We start from the raw sequence: 15,129 nt of genomic DNA, 5'->3' as shown, positions 1-15,129 counted from the left end.
AGCAGCCAAAGTACCCAGGTGAGTATAAGTCGGAAGTTTCCTTCTATGGACAGTGGCCTTGGTTAGGAAGAGAAATATAGATACATTTATAACAACTAGACATGAAATTAGAAATATGTCTTCCAGCTAGCAAAAAATTTGGAAAAGCCCCTTCATTCTTTTTCTATTACAAAATAAACAGATCTCTAGGGCCTCTGAAAGGCAGCAGGGATTTGGCAGTATTTATAACTAGAAAAACAGTAAAAGGAGGCAGCAGACAGGCTATTCTAATTATAGCAACACTGGCTTTTATAGCTATTCTATTTTTCACTTTCCTCATACAGATCAGAAACCTTAAATAACCCCAAAGAGGCTGAATAACTGGATCTTTAGCAAATACCTTCTATAAGCTTAGAGACTATATTAATATGGTATTTCACACAATCTTAGGGGTCACTAATACAGCTCTGTAAATGCTCCTCGTCGAATAAATAAAAACCTGCAGATTTCCAATTTGTACGCTATCGGTGCAGATGCAGTACTGTGTTCCTGGATGGTTTCACTCTTTTCCTTCTTAGGGTCTCCAAACCCTGAAATGACCGCTTAGATTGTACCCATGGTCGTGAAAAAAGGCCATGTGCTTCGGGGAAAGCGGCAAGTGAGTACTGTGAGCATTTCTCCCTCTAAAGTGGTTCTTAACTGGAGGGTGAGCTCACAATTACCTGAGGGTGCTGGTTAAAGTGCCTAGTCCTGGACTGGACCCCCAGGGATCCTTTTTTTTTTTTTTTTCGGGGTGGGGGTGGTTCTGGAGCAGAGCTTAGGAATCTACATTTTTAATACACATCCCTGGTGGATCCGATGCAGGAGAACTCATACATCAAGAAACACCGCACTCATGTTTCAAAGGGATTCAAAATCATTTTCTGATTTTCTGGGCTTCAAAGAATAGCCAAAGGTTACGAGCTCAAGTCTGTTACAGACCCAGGAAATCTCTCTACCATCTTTTTGGAAATGAGTCTTGAACCCCACTGTGACAGCTTTCTGGTGTGTTACTTAAATTAACTCTAGTATTATTATTAAAATTTCCAGATGGTTTTGTTTATCTACCCAACTGGAAGGTGTGTTACTAGGAGATATGAACTATGCTTATACATATACTTAAAAAATATTTTCAGCTTTATCTAGCACTCTTAATAAATATTTATTAGGCCCTTAATAAACATATTTTAATTTTGGTTAAACTGCAACCCTAAGTGCTTTACAATCCTCTTTAACTTCTGTGCATGAAGCCACTTCTCTTGTGGATATTACTTCAAACCCAGTTATTCTAATATCCCCTTGCACAGTAAAAAATGGAGGCCACACCCAAAATTTATTAGAAATTGGCAACTGTGCACTTGGGCTTTGTTATTTAGCCACAAGGAAAAGGCAGAGCTGCGGTAATAGCTTTGACTGATTACTTGGCAAAGAAAACCAAGCCCTTGGGTGTTCCAGACTCTCTTTGGCCTATAAACCTGTTTGAAAACCTGTTTCTCAGAATTTAAAGCTTAGCTCAATCGAGGTCAGTATTATAGTAATGTCAATAATTCTACCGCTCTCAGCTTTCAGGCAGACCAGTATGATTCATCATTAACTTTATGTTCATGGAAAGGCAACTTTTAGAAAAATAGCTCTAACTTAAGCTATTTTGTTTTGATTTTTCTTTCCCTTAAGAAATAGTTCTGCCAATATTACTTCCTTGGGATTTTGTAGTTTCTAAACCTTAGTGCCTTTAGGTGCCTGAAATTAGTCCCTAAAATCAGAATGGTGCTTAATATACAAGATTTGGGACATCACCAGGCTGTAACTCAAGGCTCTTAGAAAGAGATCGAATAAACTATCGGATCTGAAAGTAATTTTCAGTAATTAAGACTTTATGAAGTTGGAAAATTACTTGTGCCTTTAGCTACTTTCTAAGGGGTATGACACTGAGCGTTACTGCCTAATGGAATATTTTGGCAGGGTCAATTTCTTTCTCTTGGAGGTCAAAAGCTTAATGAATAATAAATTAATGTTCATCCCCTCTGAATAGACATCTCCAATTCTGTCCAGCTGTTAAGCACACATGCCAAAGTAATGAACTACATCCTCTCCCCATATAGACCTCCACTCCTGTGGTGGGTGTTTTACTGATGATGCAAGGTGTTAGTTGTTTCCTTGTGATGGAATTTCTCTCTTACATTTCTAAGTACTGAAGAAAGAAAAAGGCTCAAGGTAGACGTTATTGGATCAGATCTTGCCACTTGTATAAGGTAGAAAAGGTGTTCATTCACACCCAGGATAACATCATTATTTCTCCCTAGGCAAAAACATTTCTGCATATTTAGAAGGCTTTGCTATTAACATATTAACTTATTAATATAAGTCCTACTTCAAATTTTAAAGTTTCTTTGAATTGATTTGCTAACACTGAACTAAACTTCCAATGGTGGAGAAATAATTAACTGGAGCTACTTACTTAGCACATATTATCTTTAAGAGTTGCCTGATCATATTGAGCTCCTTCCTTATGGGCTGGGTCTGAATCTTATTTTCTTTTTGTATTTTCAACACCCAGAACTATGCTTGGTATAGAACAAGCACTTAGGGAAATGCTTGTGATTTAGTGACTTAAATACATTCTTTTCCATGGAAAGAAAAATGGTTAAAGAACTGTAATAACGTAATAACCAGTAGAGGGCAATAAAGTTAGTTTTAAAACATCCTTCGGGCCCAGTTTAAACCCACTTTCAGTCCCAATTCTCGCTGGAAAGATTTTCTCCAGAGTAGTCTCATTTAGCTTCCTGATTTCAATTTAATTCAGCTAGCAACCTCCTGCACTACATTCGTATCCCCATTTCTGCCCCCCTACAATACAGTATATAAGGGGGATGTATTAGAAAGTCAGACTGGTTGGTGTGTAGTGATTTATACGCCACAGCTCTCTTTGTTTGAATAATTCTTGGCTTAATAAAGGCCATTTGACAATAAGTAACCCTTAGACATAAAAGACTGCAATAGAACTACTAAGTAAGATATGGAGCAAGGCAGTAATTTTGGCTTTAAGGTTTCTGTGGTTTCAAAAAAAACTATATATAGTAAGATACCAATTCCATTTAAAAGAATCATCCCAAACACATGTCCATATTTTTTGCATATAGATAAGCTCTGAAGAAAATGCAAATTGTGGTTATTAATACATGGTTTAGGAAAGAATTAGTACATGGAATAGCAAGGGTTTTTATTTTATTCATGCTTTCTCACATCGTTCAGATTTTTATAATGCATAAATATTTCTTCTAGATTAAAAAAAAAAAGTATATTATGTAGCACCTTCGACCCACAATTTAAGGATGAGGAGGAAGGCATGACTAATTTTCCTGAAAAAACTTTAACAGGGCCTGAGCTGTGTTCACCAGTCTTTCCTCTGGCCCCACAGTGAGGGCCAGTCAGAGCCATGGACATTCCACTGATTTCATTATTCCATGTGCTCCAGTGGTCACAGTGCCACGTGTTGTCATACATATTCCTTGATCTATGTGGGAACAGGCAAGTAATAACGGCTTTAAGGAGGGGCTTTTCTTTCACATTTCACTTTTTGATAGTGCATTTTTCTGTCTTTACAGAGCCCCGAATCTTCTCCCATGTTATTTTTAGTTATCTTCACAGGGGGGAAAGAAAAGTCAATCAGGGTTTCTGACATGTTAGCTTTTCATAAAGAGAACGCAAAGTAGAGCTTTCAGAAAGCCTCAGAAAACCTAGGATTTATGTGAGACCTTTCATCTACATCCAGTTAAAATGTTCCCTGCTAGGAAACTGAGAGCACATGGAAATCATCATTTGAAAAGGCCTTACTTTAAGGACTGGATGCAGAGGCTCAAATGTTGCTTCAGCTCTTCCTCCTTTTCATAGGACTCCAGTATACTGTGTGCTTCGTCGTGGTGGTAGCAGTAGATTTTATAAATGTCCTCCAGAGGCCCTTTAATCTGCAAGAATACTTCTCCTGATGCAAAACAAATGCAAAACAAAGGCACAATGATACCAAGTCAGACCAAAGTGGCACTTCACATATTTATTATTCAACTTTGTTGACCAGTGTTGAAAAGTTTGATGGGTCCCACTTTATCCCCAGGTTATTCACGGGTGGAAGTTATTAAGTAGCCTTTTTCCCCCTTTTCTTTTCCTCCTTTCCTTCCTCCTTCTTCCCTCCCTCCTTTTTCTCTGCCTTCCTTCCCATCTTTTACAAAACAAAAAATAAAGCACTTAAGAGAGATAAACAGAAAAAAAAAAAAAAGCTGTTTTTTTCAGAGGTAACCATGCACTTGGCCAGTGGGCAGGAGCCTGGCTAAGGGCAGCATTTTAGAATCAGTCCACATGGGTTTGGATCGTGCCACACACTAGGCCAGGGTATGACTTGGATGAGTTATTTTTACTCTCTGAATCTGTTTTCTCATCTATAAAATGGGGATAATAATAGATCCAATTTCATAAGGTCATTATAAAAATTAAAGTCATAGTGTGTGTCAAGTTCAGAGTGTGTACATAGTAAATGCTCAAATTAGAGTAGTTATTGTTAATTTGTTAAAGGTATGGGAAGTGAAATTTCAGATGCTAGGCATAAAATATTTCCTTACATGTGATAATAAAAAGAACTGGTCATTATTTTAAACAAAAAATAATGCAAAATAAATGCAAAACAAAGGCACAATGATACCAAGAAATAATACCAATCAGATAATACTATGTATAAGAAATAATACCAATCAGATAATACTATGAACAGGGGTTATGACTATCTCTTCACAAAGCAACTTGAGCTAATTGTGTCCTGGCATTTAAGAAATCTTTTTTGATATTATGATAAAATTGGGTCTATAACTGATGGTTCAAGTATTGGACAATAGTTTAATTTAATCACCCACTCCTTCACTTAAAAACGTGTATTAAGTATCCATTACTCAATCCTGCACTGTGTCAAGATGATCTGGGATACACAAAAGAAATATGTGATAGAGTCTGCTCTCAAAAACATTGCAAATTTGGACTTGGTAATGATTTGGGGCTGATTTGACTGGGCGTGATATGGGCCTACTAATCTGGGCCTATTATAGTGGCAACAAGTCATTCTTCCTCCAGAAATGGAAGTGCCTTTTTCAATATGTTTTACACACATTAACTGCTCAACTCCCCATATATATGAAAAGATACGAGGTTATTTATCCATATTAAATAAGGATGGACAAATCTGAGTTTAAAACAAATAAATGATTTTCCCAAATTCCCAGTGGAAGGTGGCAAAGCCATATGGATTAGAGACCATATTCCTCTCATTTTTTTCCCCCTTAGGCTTTAGCCTTCCATACATCTTGGTTGGACACTGTACAAAGTGACCCAGTTGGAAAGAATCAAAAATCACTGTCCTGTAGGATTTGTGTGGTGACTTTGGGAATGACTTTTTAAAAAAATCTTTGAACCACAATTTTCTCATTTGCAAAATAATAAGTAACAGTAACTCTTGGGATAAATTTGAGAATTAAATGGAAGGTAGATCTAAGAAGTGCCTGACCCTGATGAGTTGCTCAGTAATTGTCATTTGTCTCTTAATGCTGCTCTAGTATCTCCAGAATTAATTAAAACACTCATACTTCTCTAATTTATATCCAGCCAATAAAAGACTTTTATTTCTCTTTTATTATATGAGCTTTCCCTATGATTATACTTAGACTCTGTGTGTGTGTGTGCATGCATGTGCGTGTGTGCGTGCGCGTGCGCACACACGCATTTTATCAGTGCTTTTTTTGGACTTGTACAGAAACTCAGCAACTGTATCTTTGGAACTAAAGGCATAAGGAATTCTTGTTTTGTTCCTGGGATTATACTGAGTTGACCCTTCTATGCCTTGCAGAATTTTTCTTCAAGACAGTTGGCAACACAAGCAGTAAGAAATGCAGTAGTTACAAGAAGAGAAAATGAAATAGGATAGTGACTAAATTTAGGGTTGGGCAAAGGCGAGGAGAGCCTCCTAGTAACAGAGCCAGGTAGCAAACAGGCTTGAGGGCTTGGGCTGCGTGAGACAGTTATGACCTGGAAGTGGGAGTGAACACCAGGTTCAGAGGAAGCTCAGGAGCAAGTCAGAGAGAATGGATCTGAATTCACACAGCCCAACCAACATGCAGTGAAGTTGTAAATATGCATGTTCACTACGAAACCTCTTAGAGACAAAGAAATAAAGAGGTAAGGACACCTTCATAAATCCACGACAGGATCAAATCAGAAAGTAAGAAAACAAAAGGCAAAGACATTTATTTTGTGCACAATGAAACCATTAATTGTAAATTCTCTTGTATTTTCTTTAACGGAAGTGGTCTAGTTTGAAAGAATTTATAGCTCTCTGCTTAACAGCAGAGTCAAATTTTTTACTCTTCCAAGTAAAATTCTGTTGGGGCTCTAATAATAATTATTAAAGTTAAAAAGTATTTAAGTGTTCTAATTGAAAGTCATTTATTCACCCAAAGGCCAAGTACAACACTGGCAGGCAGAATACTTGATTCTCCTCCCAGCCTTACCAATGTATTCTGCTTCATAATAGTGCAGATGAAGCGATGTGTCTTGCGGCAAAAAAAATGATTCTGTTTCCACGGTAACATAACTCTCGGCTGCGTTTCTTTAGTGGTGAAGGACAACTGCTCTATCTAATGTATGTGGGTTTGAAGGAATGATTAGGAGTAGGGAAGGGACTGAGCCAAGAGCGGTGAAGGTAATTTCACTTCTAGCAGCCTGTCACAAAGGCACCAGAATCCTATAAAATAAATATAACTATCGTGTGCTTCTTTTTTAAAATTCTACAATCCAGACTTTCTGCATTAGCTGTGATGCAAAGGGAGAAAAAAATGCACCCTTTTAAACGACCTTATTTATCTCCTTTAAAAACAACTCCCAAGAATATTGAACACATTTTATGTCCTGGTGTTATTACTCCTGTGTTCCATATTGTTCCCTTCACTAATATACATATATTTATGTTCCTATTGTTGGCCTACCTCCTTTATTTCCAGACCCTCGTGTCCATCCCTAGGATGTGCCACACCAAACGCTTATTCTGAGCCCACCCCAAGATGAACTTCCCTTGCAGGTAAGTAAACCAAGGTAAACCAACGATATTCAAGAGATCTCCTTGTCCTATGCTTTGTTCAGGAAAATAGCATAAATGGGAATGAAGTAGTAATAGTCTTTACTTCATCCTTATTTGTCAACAATTTAGTGAGTGACAATTATGCACCACGCACTTTGGTAGGGACCACAGATAAAAGAACCACCTCTTCCTTCGAGTCTCTTAAGGGACTTACGAAGAGAGAGAGAACAGCAAACTCCCATTTACTATGTGGAAAGTACAACGATAGAGCAATAAAATAGAGAGGGTCACCTATTCTGCTCTTGAGGACACTTATGCTATTTCCATAGCAATCTGCCCTTGAAATGGGCGTTATGAGTGAGGACATACACACAGAGACACAATGAAGGAGCACAGTCTGTTCAGAAGCTGCAAGCAGTATGGCTGCTGGTATCCTGTCCATGGGCAAATTTCAGAGGAGGTTGTATTGGTAGGCAGCAGCCAGACCCTGAAGGACTTGTGTATCAGAAAGGAGTTGGAACTCCAGCTTAAAGGTGACATCTAACATGATTAGATCATGTTTCAGAAAGATTACTCTGAGAGTTAGTCATGTGAAAGATGGAACTGGGGGACAGAGTTAGTAAGAATGGAAAAGAGAAACCAATTGAAAAGCTCTATAGCAAGACAAGAAATAAATAATGAGGGCTAAAACAGGAAGTTCTAGCAGTTCAGAGAATGCTCAAGGATCAACTGCCTGGTTTCAAATCCCAGTTTTATCATTTAATTGTGTGCCTTGACATCTCTGTTCCTTAATTTCATCTGTAAATTAGAATAACAATAGTAGAGATGTTTGAAAATTAAATGAGTTAAAATATGTAATATATTTATATCAGCAGGTGCCATGTGTAAATGTCAATAGATGTTAGCTACAACCACTAAAGCAGAAGCAGAAAGGATGGAAAAGCAGGGAGAAATGGACTTTAAACCTATCTGAGAGATGAAGAGAGTCATTTCAGGTGTATCCCAGAATTCCAGTTTTGTGAGAACACAGACAGACAATGACAGCAACATAAGAAGTACAGGGGGAGAGATGATGAGTTTAATCTCAGATGAACGGAATGTGATCACCCACAGTGTATTCAAGTGGAGAAGCCCTTTATGGAATTGGTTACATGAGTTTCGGGTTCAGGAAAAAAGATATGGGAAAGAGAGGCAGATGTGTAAAATGTAAGTAGTAGAAGCCACGAATTTAATTTTGTCGCACAAGAAAGTTCACAGCATGAGAAGAGAAGACGGCTTGAGAACCAGATGCTGGGCAATGGGGGCCTAGAAGAGAAAGAGTGCAGGAAGGCTCGAAAAGGCACAGCCAGACAGAAGCCAGGAAAACTAGGATTGGGGTCAGCAAAGCCAAGGACAGAATAGTGAGAAAAACTGCAGTTCGAGGGTAAAAGAGCCTGTTGTGTCCCCCAATGTCAGCACTCCCCTTTTTCTCTAGCAATAAAATTTCTGTTGGCTCTAATAAAACCCACATTTACTGGCGTCCATTGCAAGAGGTATGGGCATGTAATTAAAGTTCGACAATGGGATATAAGTAAAAGTGTCCAGGAACTTTCTTTAAATGACAGCTAATTCATTCTTTACCCCTCCTTCCCCTTCCTTTCTTCTGTTCTGCTGCCTGGAACTTGGATGCTGCCTAATCCGTGAAGACAAGGGTGAGTGGAGTTGTGGGCTGGAAGAAGCTTGTACCCCAGAGGACTTCATGGAGCAGGTATGACGTACAGGTCTAGTTTAAATGTCTTAAGACTTTTACACAATAGAGAAATGGACAACTGTCTTATTTATTTTGTTTTCTGTTTCTCCCAGGTCAACTTAATTTTAATCAACATACTTTGTGTTTTCCTTCTTCCATAGGAAAAGATTTGGGGAGAAATCATGCCTAGTTGAAAGTTCCCTCCTTACCACATAGAAAATTTCATTCAAAAGTTCTATGAAAATATCACATGAACTGTTATTTAGAAAGTGTTATGGACTGAATGTTTGTTCCCCCCAAAAAATCTGTATGTTGAAACCCCACTTCTAATGTGATGGTATTTGGGAATGGGGTCTTTGGGAGGTGATTAGGGTTCGATGATGAGGTCATGAGGGTGGAGCCCTCATGATGGAATTCATGCCCCTATGAGAAGAGGAAGAGACGGCAGAGCTTTCTCTACCCACCATGTGAGGACATGATGAGAAGGCGGCGGTCTGCAAGCCAGGAAATCAGCTGTCACGAAGAACCGGGCACTGTGATCTTGGACTTCTAGGGAATTTTGAGAAATAAATGTCTGTTGTTGAAGCCACCCAGTCAGTGGTAATTTGTTATGGCAGCCTGAGCTAAGACAAAGTCTAAAGTAGAAAGTTGCTTGTGTTAGCAAGAAAAAATTAGGTAACAAGTTCAACTCTGAAAACCAACTACGATGAAGTTAAAAGAGCGTTTTAGTTAAAGTCTTAAGTATAAATTAAGGTCTAAAATATATCCCAAAAGAAAGTTCTGTGGTTCAAAGTAAAACTCATCAAGAAAGAGTACTTAGAATACAGAGAAGGGGGCGGGATGGCTCCAAAGACAGAGGGTGAATATAGCCCACTCCCTGGAAAGAAGGTCTGAGATGGGGGTGAGATAATACTAGCCTCTGGCTGTCACATCCCTGAGTGTCACACACAACTGAGTAAATATCCCCAAATGAAAGCTTTCCTGGAAGCTTTCACTCAGGAATACCAAGGAGAGTTCCCCACAGTCTGCTTATACTCCATGGATGGGAGTCCAGCTGCTGGGACTAAACGAGGCAGTGGATTAGCCCGCCAAAATGCCAGATCATTACTGTTTTCTTCCTTTTTTCCTAGCCTCTTTTTGTCCTCTAGGGGAGGATAAGTCAGAAGGAAGAGGATGGGAAAGTAAATGCTGCTTACAGAAGCCACCAACCTTTGCTTTTAGTCTCATTTAGTGTTTACTTCACCTGGACTTAAATCAACTACTAAAAATATGCAAGGGACTCTGGCTAGGGTTATGAAATTCACATCAAATGCAGGGGCCAGGTGGTACATGAAGCCATGGAATTAAAGCAAGCTAATTCCTCGAGTATCAATTTTATTAAAATATTTGAAAAAACACTTTATTTTTATATAAATGAATAGAATTGAAAATTTTTCATGAATTCTTAAGATAAAATGAGACCACAGATTTATTTCATGCCCATGGCTGTGGCTTCAGGTCATAACCTTACATCCACTGGAGCTTCTATTATTTCTCTTCTGACAAGATTATTTCAGTAAAAACATTTCAGAAGCACTATGGTAAGATAAGTTCAGAAAAATGTGTTCATTTGGATTTGACAATTCTCAGGTCTTTGGTGATGTGAGAACAGCAATTTTGGAGGAGTGGAGTTAGGAGGGAATGAGAGGTGAGGAATGGGATCACTGAGGGTAGCTGGACCATAAAGAGAAAAATAGAGAAAGCGAGGCAGCCAGAATGAAGTCTGGGGTCCTGTCCCATGACCGCTACTGTGTCCAGTGCCAAGGAGGTTGGCATCGTAATTGCAGTGAGCTCTCTCAAAGGTGTGATCCTTCCACCACTGTGGCAGCACCTACCCAGTGCAGGCATTGGCAGGTGGCCTGGCAGCTGGGCAGGACAAACTGAGGAGCATTAGCAAGCAGTGGAGATAGACGGTGTATAATATGTAATAAGACCCGTCTTAGGAAAAGGAAAGGTTCCCTTCTGTGTCCTAAGTTAGTGATGCCATTTGGGGCAAATTAGGCTCTCACTGTTCTTGTCTGAACAATGAGGTAGCTGGGCTGGACCCTCTTCAAGTATTAGTCCGGAGCTAACATTCAAGGATACAGCTGTTTATTTTAATGGTAACTCCTGGTCTCTTTCTGAACATTTTGACTCCCTGGATACTTTAACTCTAGATGAGAGTTTTTAATCACAACTGGCACATTAAGAAAACATGGGCTCTTGGATGTTATCTAGACTTATTGTGGTGGTCATTTTGCAATGTATACATATATTGAATCATTATGTTATACATCTGAAATGACTATAATGTTGTAAGTCAATTATATCTCAATAAAATAAAACACTGGCTCTGTGAGTTCAAAGTTAAGGTTTCTCCTGGCTGGGTTAGGAAAAGGTATAATAACTTTTCCCTTCTCAAGGTTAATATCATTGAGGAAACTGTTCTTAGACCAATCCATGCTTCTCCACTGATCACACCTTAGTAAGTGCCTCTCTTAAGACTGCTTGCCTCTGCTACAGCTAATTACTCTATACCACCTACCGGCCTCTGAAAGTGGCATAGGACAAACCACAGGCAGACCCATTTACAACACCCGCATCAACTGCTGAGTCCCCTCTGTGTGCTGGCCAGTATACTAGACTTCTTATTATCTAGTCTTATTATCTAGATGAAATTCATCTACCATGAATTTCATTCATTCAGTCAGTACTTGTTGAAGACACTGGTTTAGGTGCTGGTGATAAAACAGTAACAAAACAGACAAGAATTCTTCCCTCATGGAGCTTATATTCTGGAGGGGTATGCCCTTGGTCCTGTATCTTTCTGCCCTGGAAGATTTCCTATCCCCATTTGAAACATGAACAAATAAATGTGGCCTCCACTGTTAGTTGCTTATCCATTCTTCCTTCTTCCAAACCAGCAGAATTTGAACCAGCAATGCACCCAGTTAAAAATACTGAACTTTCCCCAAACTCCCGTGGTTAGGGGTGGCCCAATATGTACACAAGTGAGTATTTGGCTGTGAATGTATGTACATATATGTGTGTGTGAAATTAAATCGTAAGATAGAGGTAGAAGTCACTGGGAAAGGCCTCTATTCCCCCCAAATGAAAAAAGCCTTGGGAATAAAATTCTGTTGTTTAAGCAAAAAAAAAAAAAAAAAAAAAAAGAGAGAGAGAGAGAAAAAATAGAAAAAGAAAACAGCCTTGGGAGGAGGTGCTCTTATTGCCCGCAGGAAGCATGCTTGGCAGTGGAGTAGCCATGCCGAGGCTATGAAGCCAAACGCCATATGTCAAACACTGTGAAGGAAAAAGCTGCAAGGAGCCAGCAGGCAGCCGCCCCAGTCCTGGACCATTGAATTATGGGTTTCTTGTTATGTGAGAAAAAAAAAAAAAGTCCCTTTTGGTTATGTCCTTTAGGTGAGCTTTCTATTCCAGTCAGAGAATTTCAGTCCCCACTGATCCAAGTGACTTGTCCCTAGCCACAGAGCTAGCAGTGACAGAACCAGAATTGAAGTACAGCTCTGTCTCCCTCCAGAAGCTGATTTCTTTCTGGACTCTTGTGGACCTCCAGGGACTACATCTCTGCCAATGCTCTTCTCATTTCACTTCCTGGATGTTGGCAAATGTTCATATAACTCTTAAACTCACAGAATTTAGGATTTTACTTCTATGTGTTTTCTGTGCAACATTCGACTTTTCCCAGCTCCATTCAAACTTGACTACATAGCTAAACCACTAACCTCTGCAAGCCAGTTCCATCAGCAGAACATGCTAGAACCCAACATTCTCCTCAGAGAAAAGAACTGTAGAATTTATTACTAAGCCACCTGGTATTATTTTTATTACAAGAAATAAAATCCTAAAAGCCCTGGGACCCATCTCGACCTCACTCAGGAGACTGGAGGCCCAGCCTTCATACTGTGTCCTGGTGACTGCCTTCTGCTGATTTTTCCTTTCCTGTGTGGATTTATGTATATCTGACTCTGAATCCACCCTTCTCCAAACCCTCCACCCCCACCCCCGGCCTTATTGTGCCATAGTCTCTGAAGCTGACAGTTTTCCTGTTACTGTCAATATTTGGAATAAGACGCCTTGGTCTTCCAACTTCTGCATCTGGGTGTCCCTCTACTGGGCTCACACGTTCCAACACACTGGTCTGGGGCCCTCCCAACCTGTCCTAGCTGGCCAGAATTAACGAAGGCAAGCTGATCTGTGTCCTGAGTAACACGCGCGCGCGCACACACATACACACACACACACACACTCAGTACAACAATAATAATACTAGAAAAGGTTTTCAGGTGAGCTACTTCATGTTATCTCCCACATGGCTTCATAACATGGATTGTCAGTGACTACTGTTCTACTCACAAAATTGCTGCAAAAGGCACAGATTCCTATTTCAGGGACATATAAGAGACACTGTTTTAGAAGAACAAAGTCCTGGCATAGAACTGCAGTACATCACCCAGTACATCTTCAAAGAACAGAAAACTCTAAATTGTCTTTCTATCCAAGGATAAACTCCCCTCAGGAAATGGCATATAAGAAATGGCGATTCTTTTACCACAAGCTTCTTTCAGCTCTGGTCCTCAGCACAGTGTGTAAGAAAGAGACTTTAACATACATTTGTAAATATATTCATAACTTAGCCTTTCTTTAATACTTGGGAACATGACAACATTGTTGCAAATGCACATAAGAGAGCACGAGCCCCGTTTTGCTTATCTATTGCTATATAACAAACCACCCTAAAACTTAGTGCCTTAAAAAGACAACTGTTTTGATTTTCTCACAGGAGTCTCTGCACTGGTGGGGATCTGCGATGTGATTCTGCTGCTCTACTTGGTGTCTGCTGGGCTGCAGTTATCCCAGGGCTTGACTGATGGGACGGTCTAAGATGGCTTGCAAGTCTGGCGTCATGCCAGCAACAGCTGGCAAGCTGGTCTCAGCGGGGATGCTGGGACAACTGGGTCACTTTCTCACTCTATGTAGTCTCAGGTCTAATCTCTCTCCATGTGACCTCTCCACATAATAATCTGGCAGGATAGCTGAAAGTCTTAAGTGGCAGTCTCCCCAAATCACAAAAGTAGAAATTGCCAATATTTCCTAGGGCTTAGGCCCAGTAGCTGGCATTGTGTCACCTCCACCGCATTGTATTAGTGAGTGAGTCTCAGGGATAGTCCAGAGTCAATATGAGACTAGACTACGTAGCAGTGTCAATACGAGGAGGCACGGTCCGTCGAGGGCCATATTTGGAAAGTGGCTACTGCAAGTGCTGTACATTCTATCAAATGTGGAAATGACACCTGATCCGTTAAATCACCCTTCATAGAAAAAAAGTGTTGCCTTATTAGATAAATGAATCATTAAGATGCATAGATATTGGGAGCATCTAGAAATCACACACATTCAGTGACTCTTATTTATTTGAAACCATGATCAAGATCTCCGAAAAAAAATTCACAATTTATTCAATTATAATATACATAAGAAATCCAGCTTTGCAAATGGATGGATAAACAATATTCTAAGACTAATAATAAGTTAATAATATCATGTATTATATATTTATTAAGGATAGGCACCAGGCTATCATTATTTATACATGATTTTATTTACTCTGCACAAACACTCTATGGACTAGGTATTATTGCCTTAGATTTCCAGATAAGAAACTGAAGTTCAACAAGATTTTGTAACTTGGCTAAGACCTCACATCTAGTCATTGGATGAGCCAGGATGTAAAGCCAAGCCAACCTGATAGTGAAGCCCCTGGGTTCTTACACGCTACGTTATCATCTCACTTGTTTCGTTCTATTTCACTATTTTCTTTCTTTTTTTTAAAATGCTAGTTTATTTTTTTCGTACTATATATACATGATTTTTTAAACATTTTATTTTTTACAAAAAATAAACATTTTTTATTTTCCCTCACTATTTTGTTAAATTGTTACAGACAGATCTTCAATTTGAGCGGAAACAAGAGACACATCCCATACTCCCATCTCTGGATATTTAGAACTCATTGACTATTTAAACAGCCTGCTTCAGCCATTATTTTACAGTCCAGGTTTTACCTTGGCATGATAGTCCAGACAGTTTCCCAGAGCTCTCATATATATATAAACATATATGCCTCTATGCTTAAACTTGAACCTCATCCAAACCCCAAGGTAATTACTGAGTGAAATCCTTCTCTTCGTGATTTATCTAGGTATCAGGAAAATTTCCCCTTTGGCACTAG

The 15,129-nt window shown here is 39.3% G+C and overlaps 1 protein-coding gene across 1 annotated transcript in view; it reads right to left on the bottom strand.

Moving 5' to 3' along the window:
• Positions 1 to 15,129, bottom strand: part of ARHGEF38 (Rho guanine nucleotide exchange factor 38) — a 117,935-nt gene that overhangs the window by 43,837 nt on the left and 58,969 nt on the right. Inside the window, exon 4 of the mRNA XM_006918890.3 lies at positions 3,853 to 4,000. Within this exon, the coding sequence (XP_006918952.1) occupies positions 3,853 to 4,000 (148 nt within the window). The remainder of the gene's footprint in view (positions 1 to 3,852; positions 4,001 to 15,129) is intronic.

This window comes from Pteropus alecto, unplaced genomic scaffold (assembly GCF_000325575.1).
Source record: "Pteropus alecto unplaced genomic scaffold, ASM32557v1 scaffold5, whole genome shotgun sequence".
NCBI lineage: Eukaryota > Metazoa > Chordata > Mammalia > Chiroptera > Pteropodidae > Pteropus > Pteropus alecto.
This window is presented reverse-complemented; position numbering and strand designations above follow the sequence as displayed.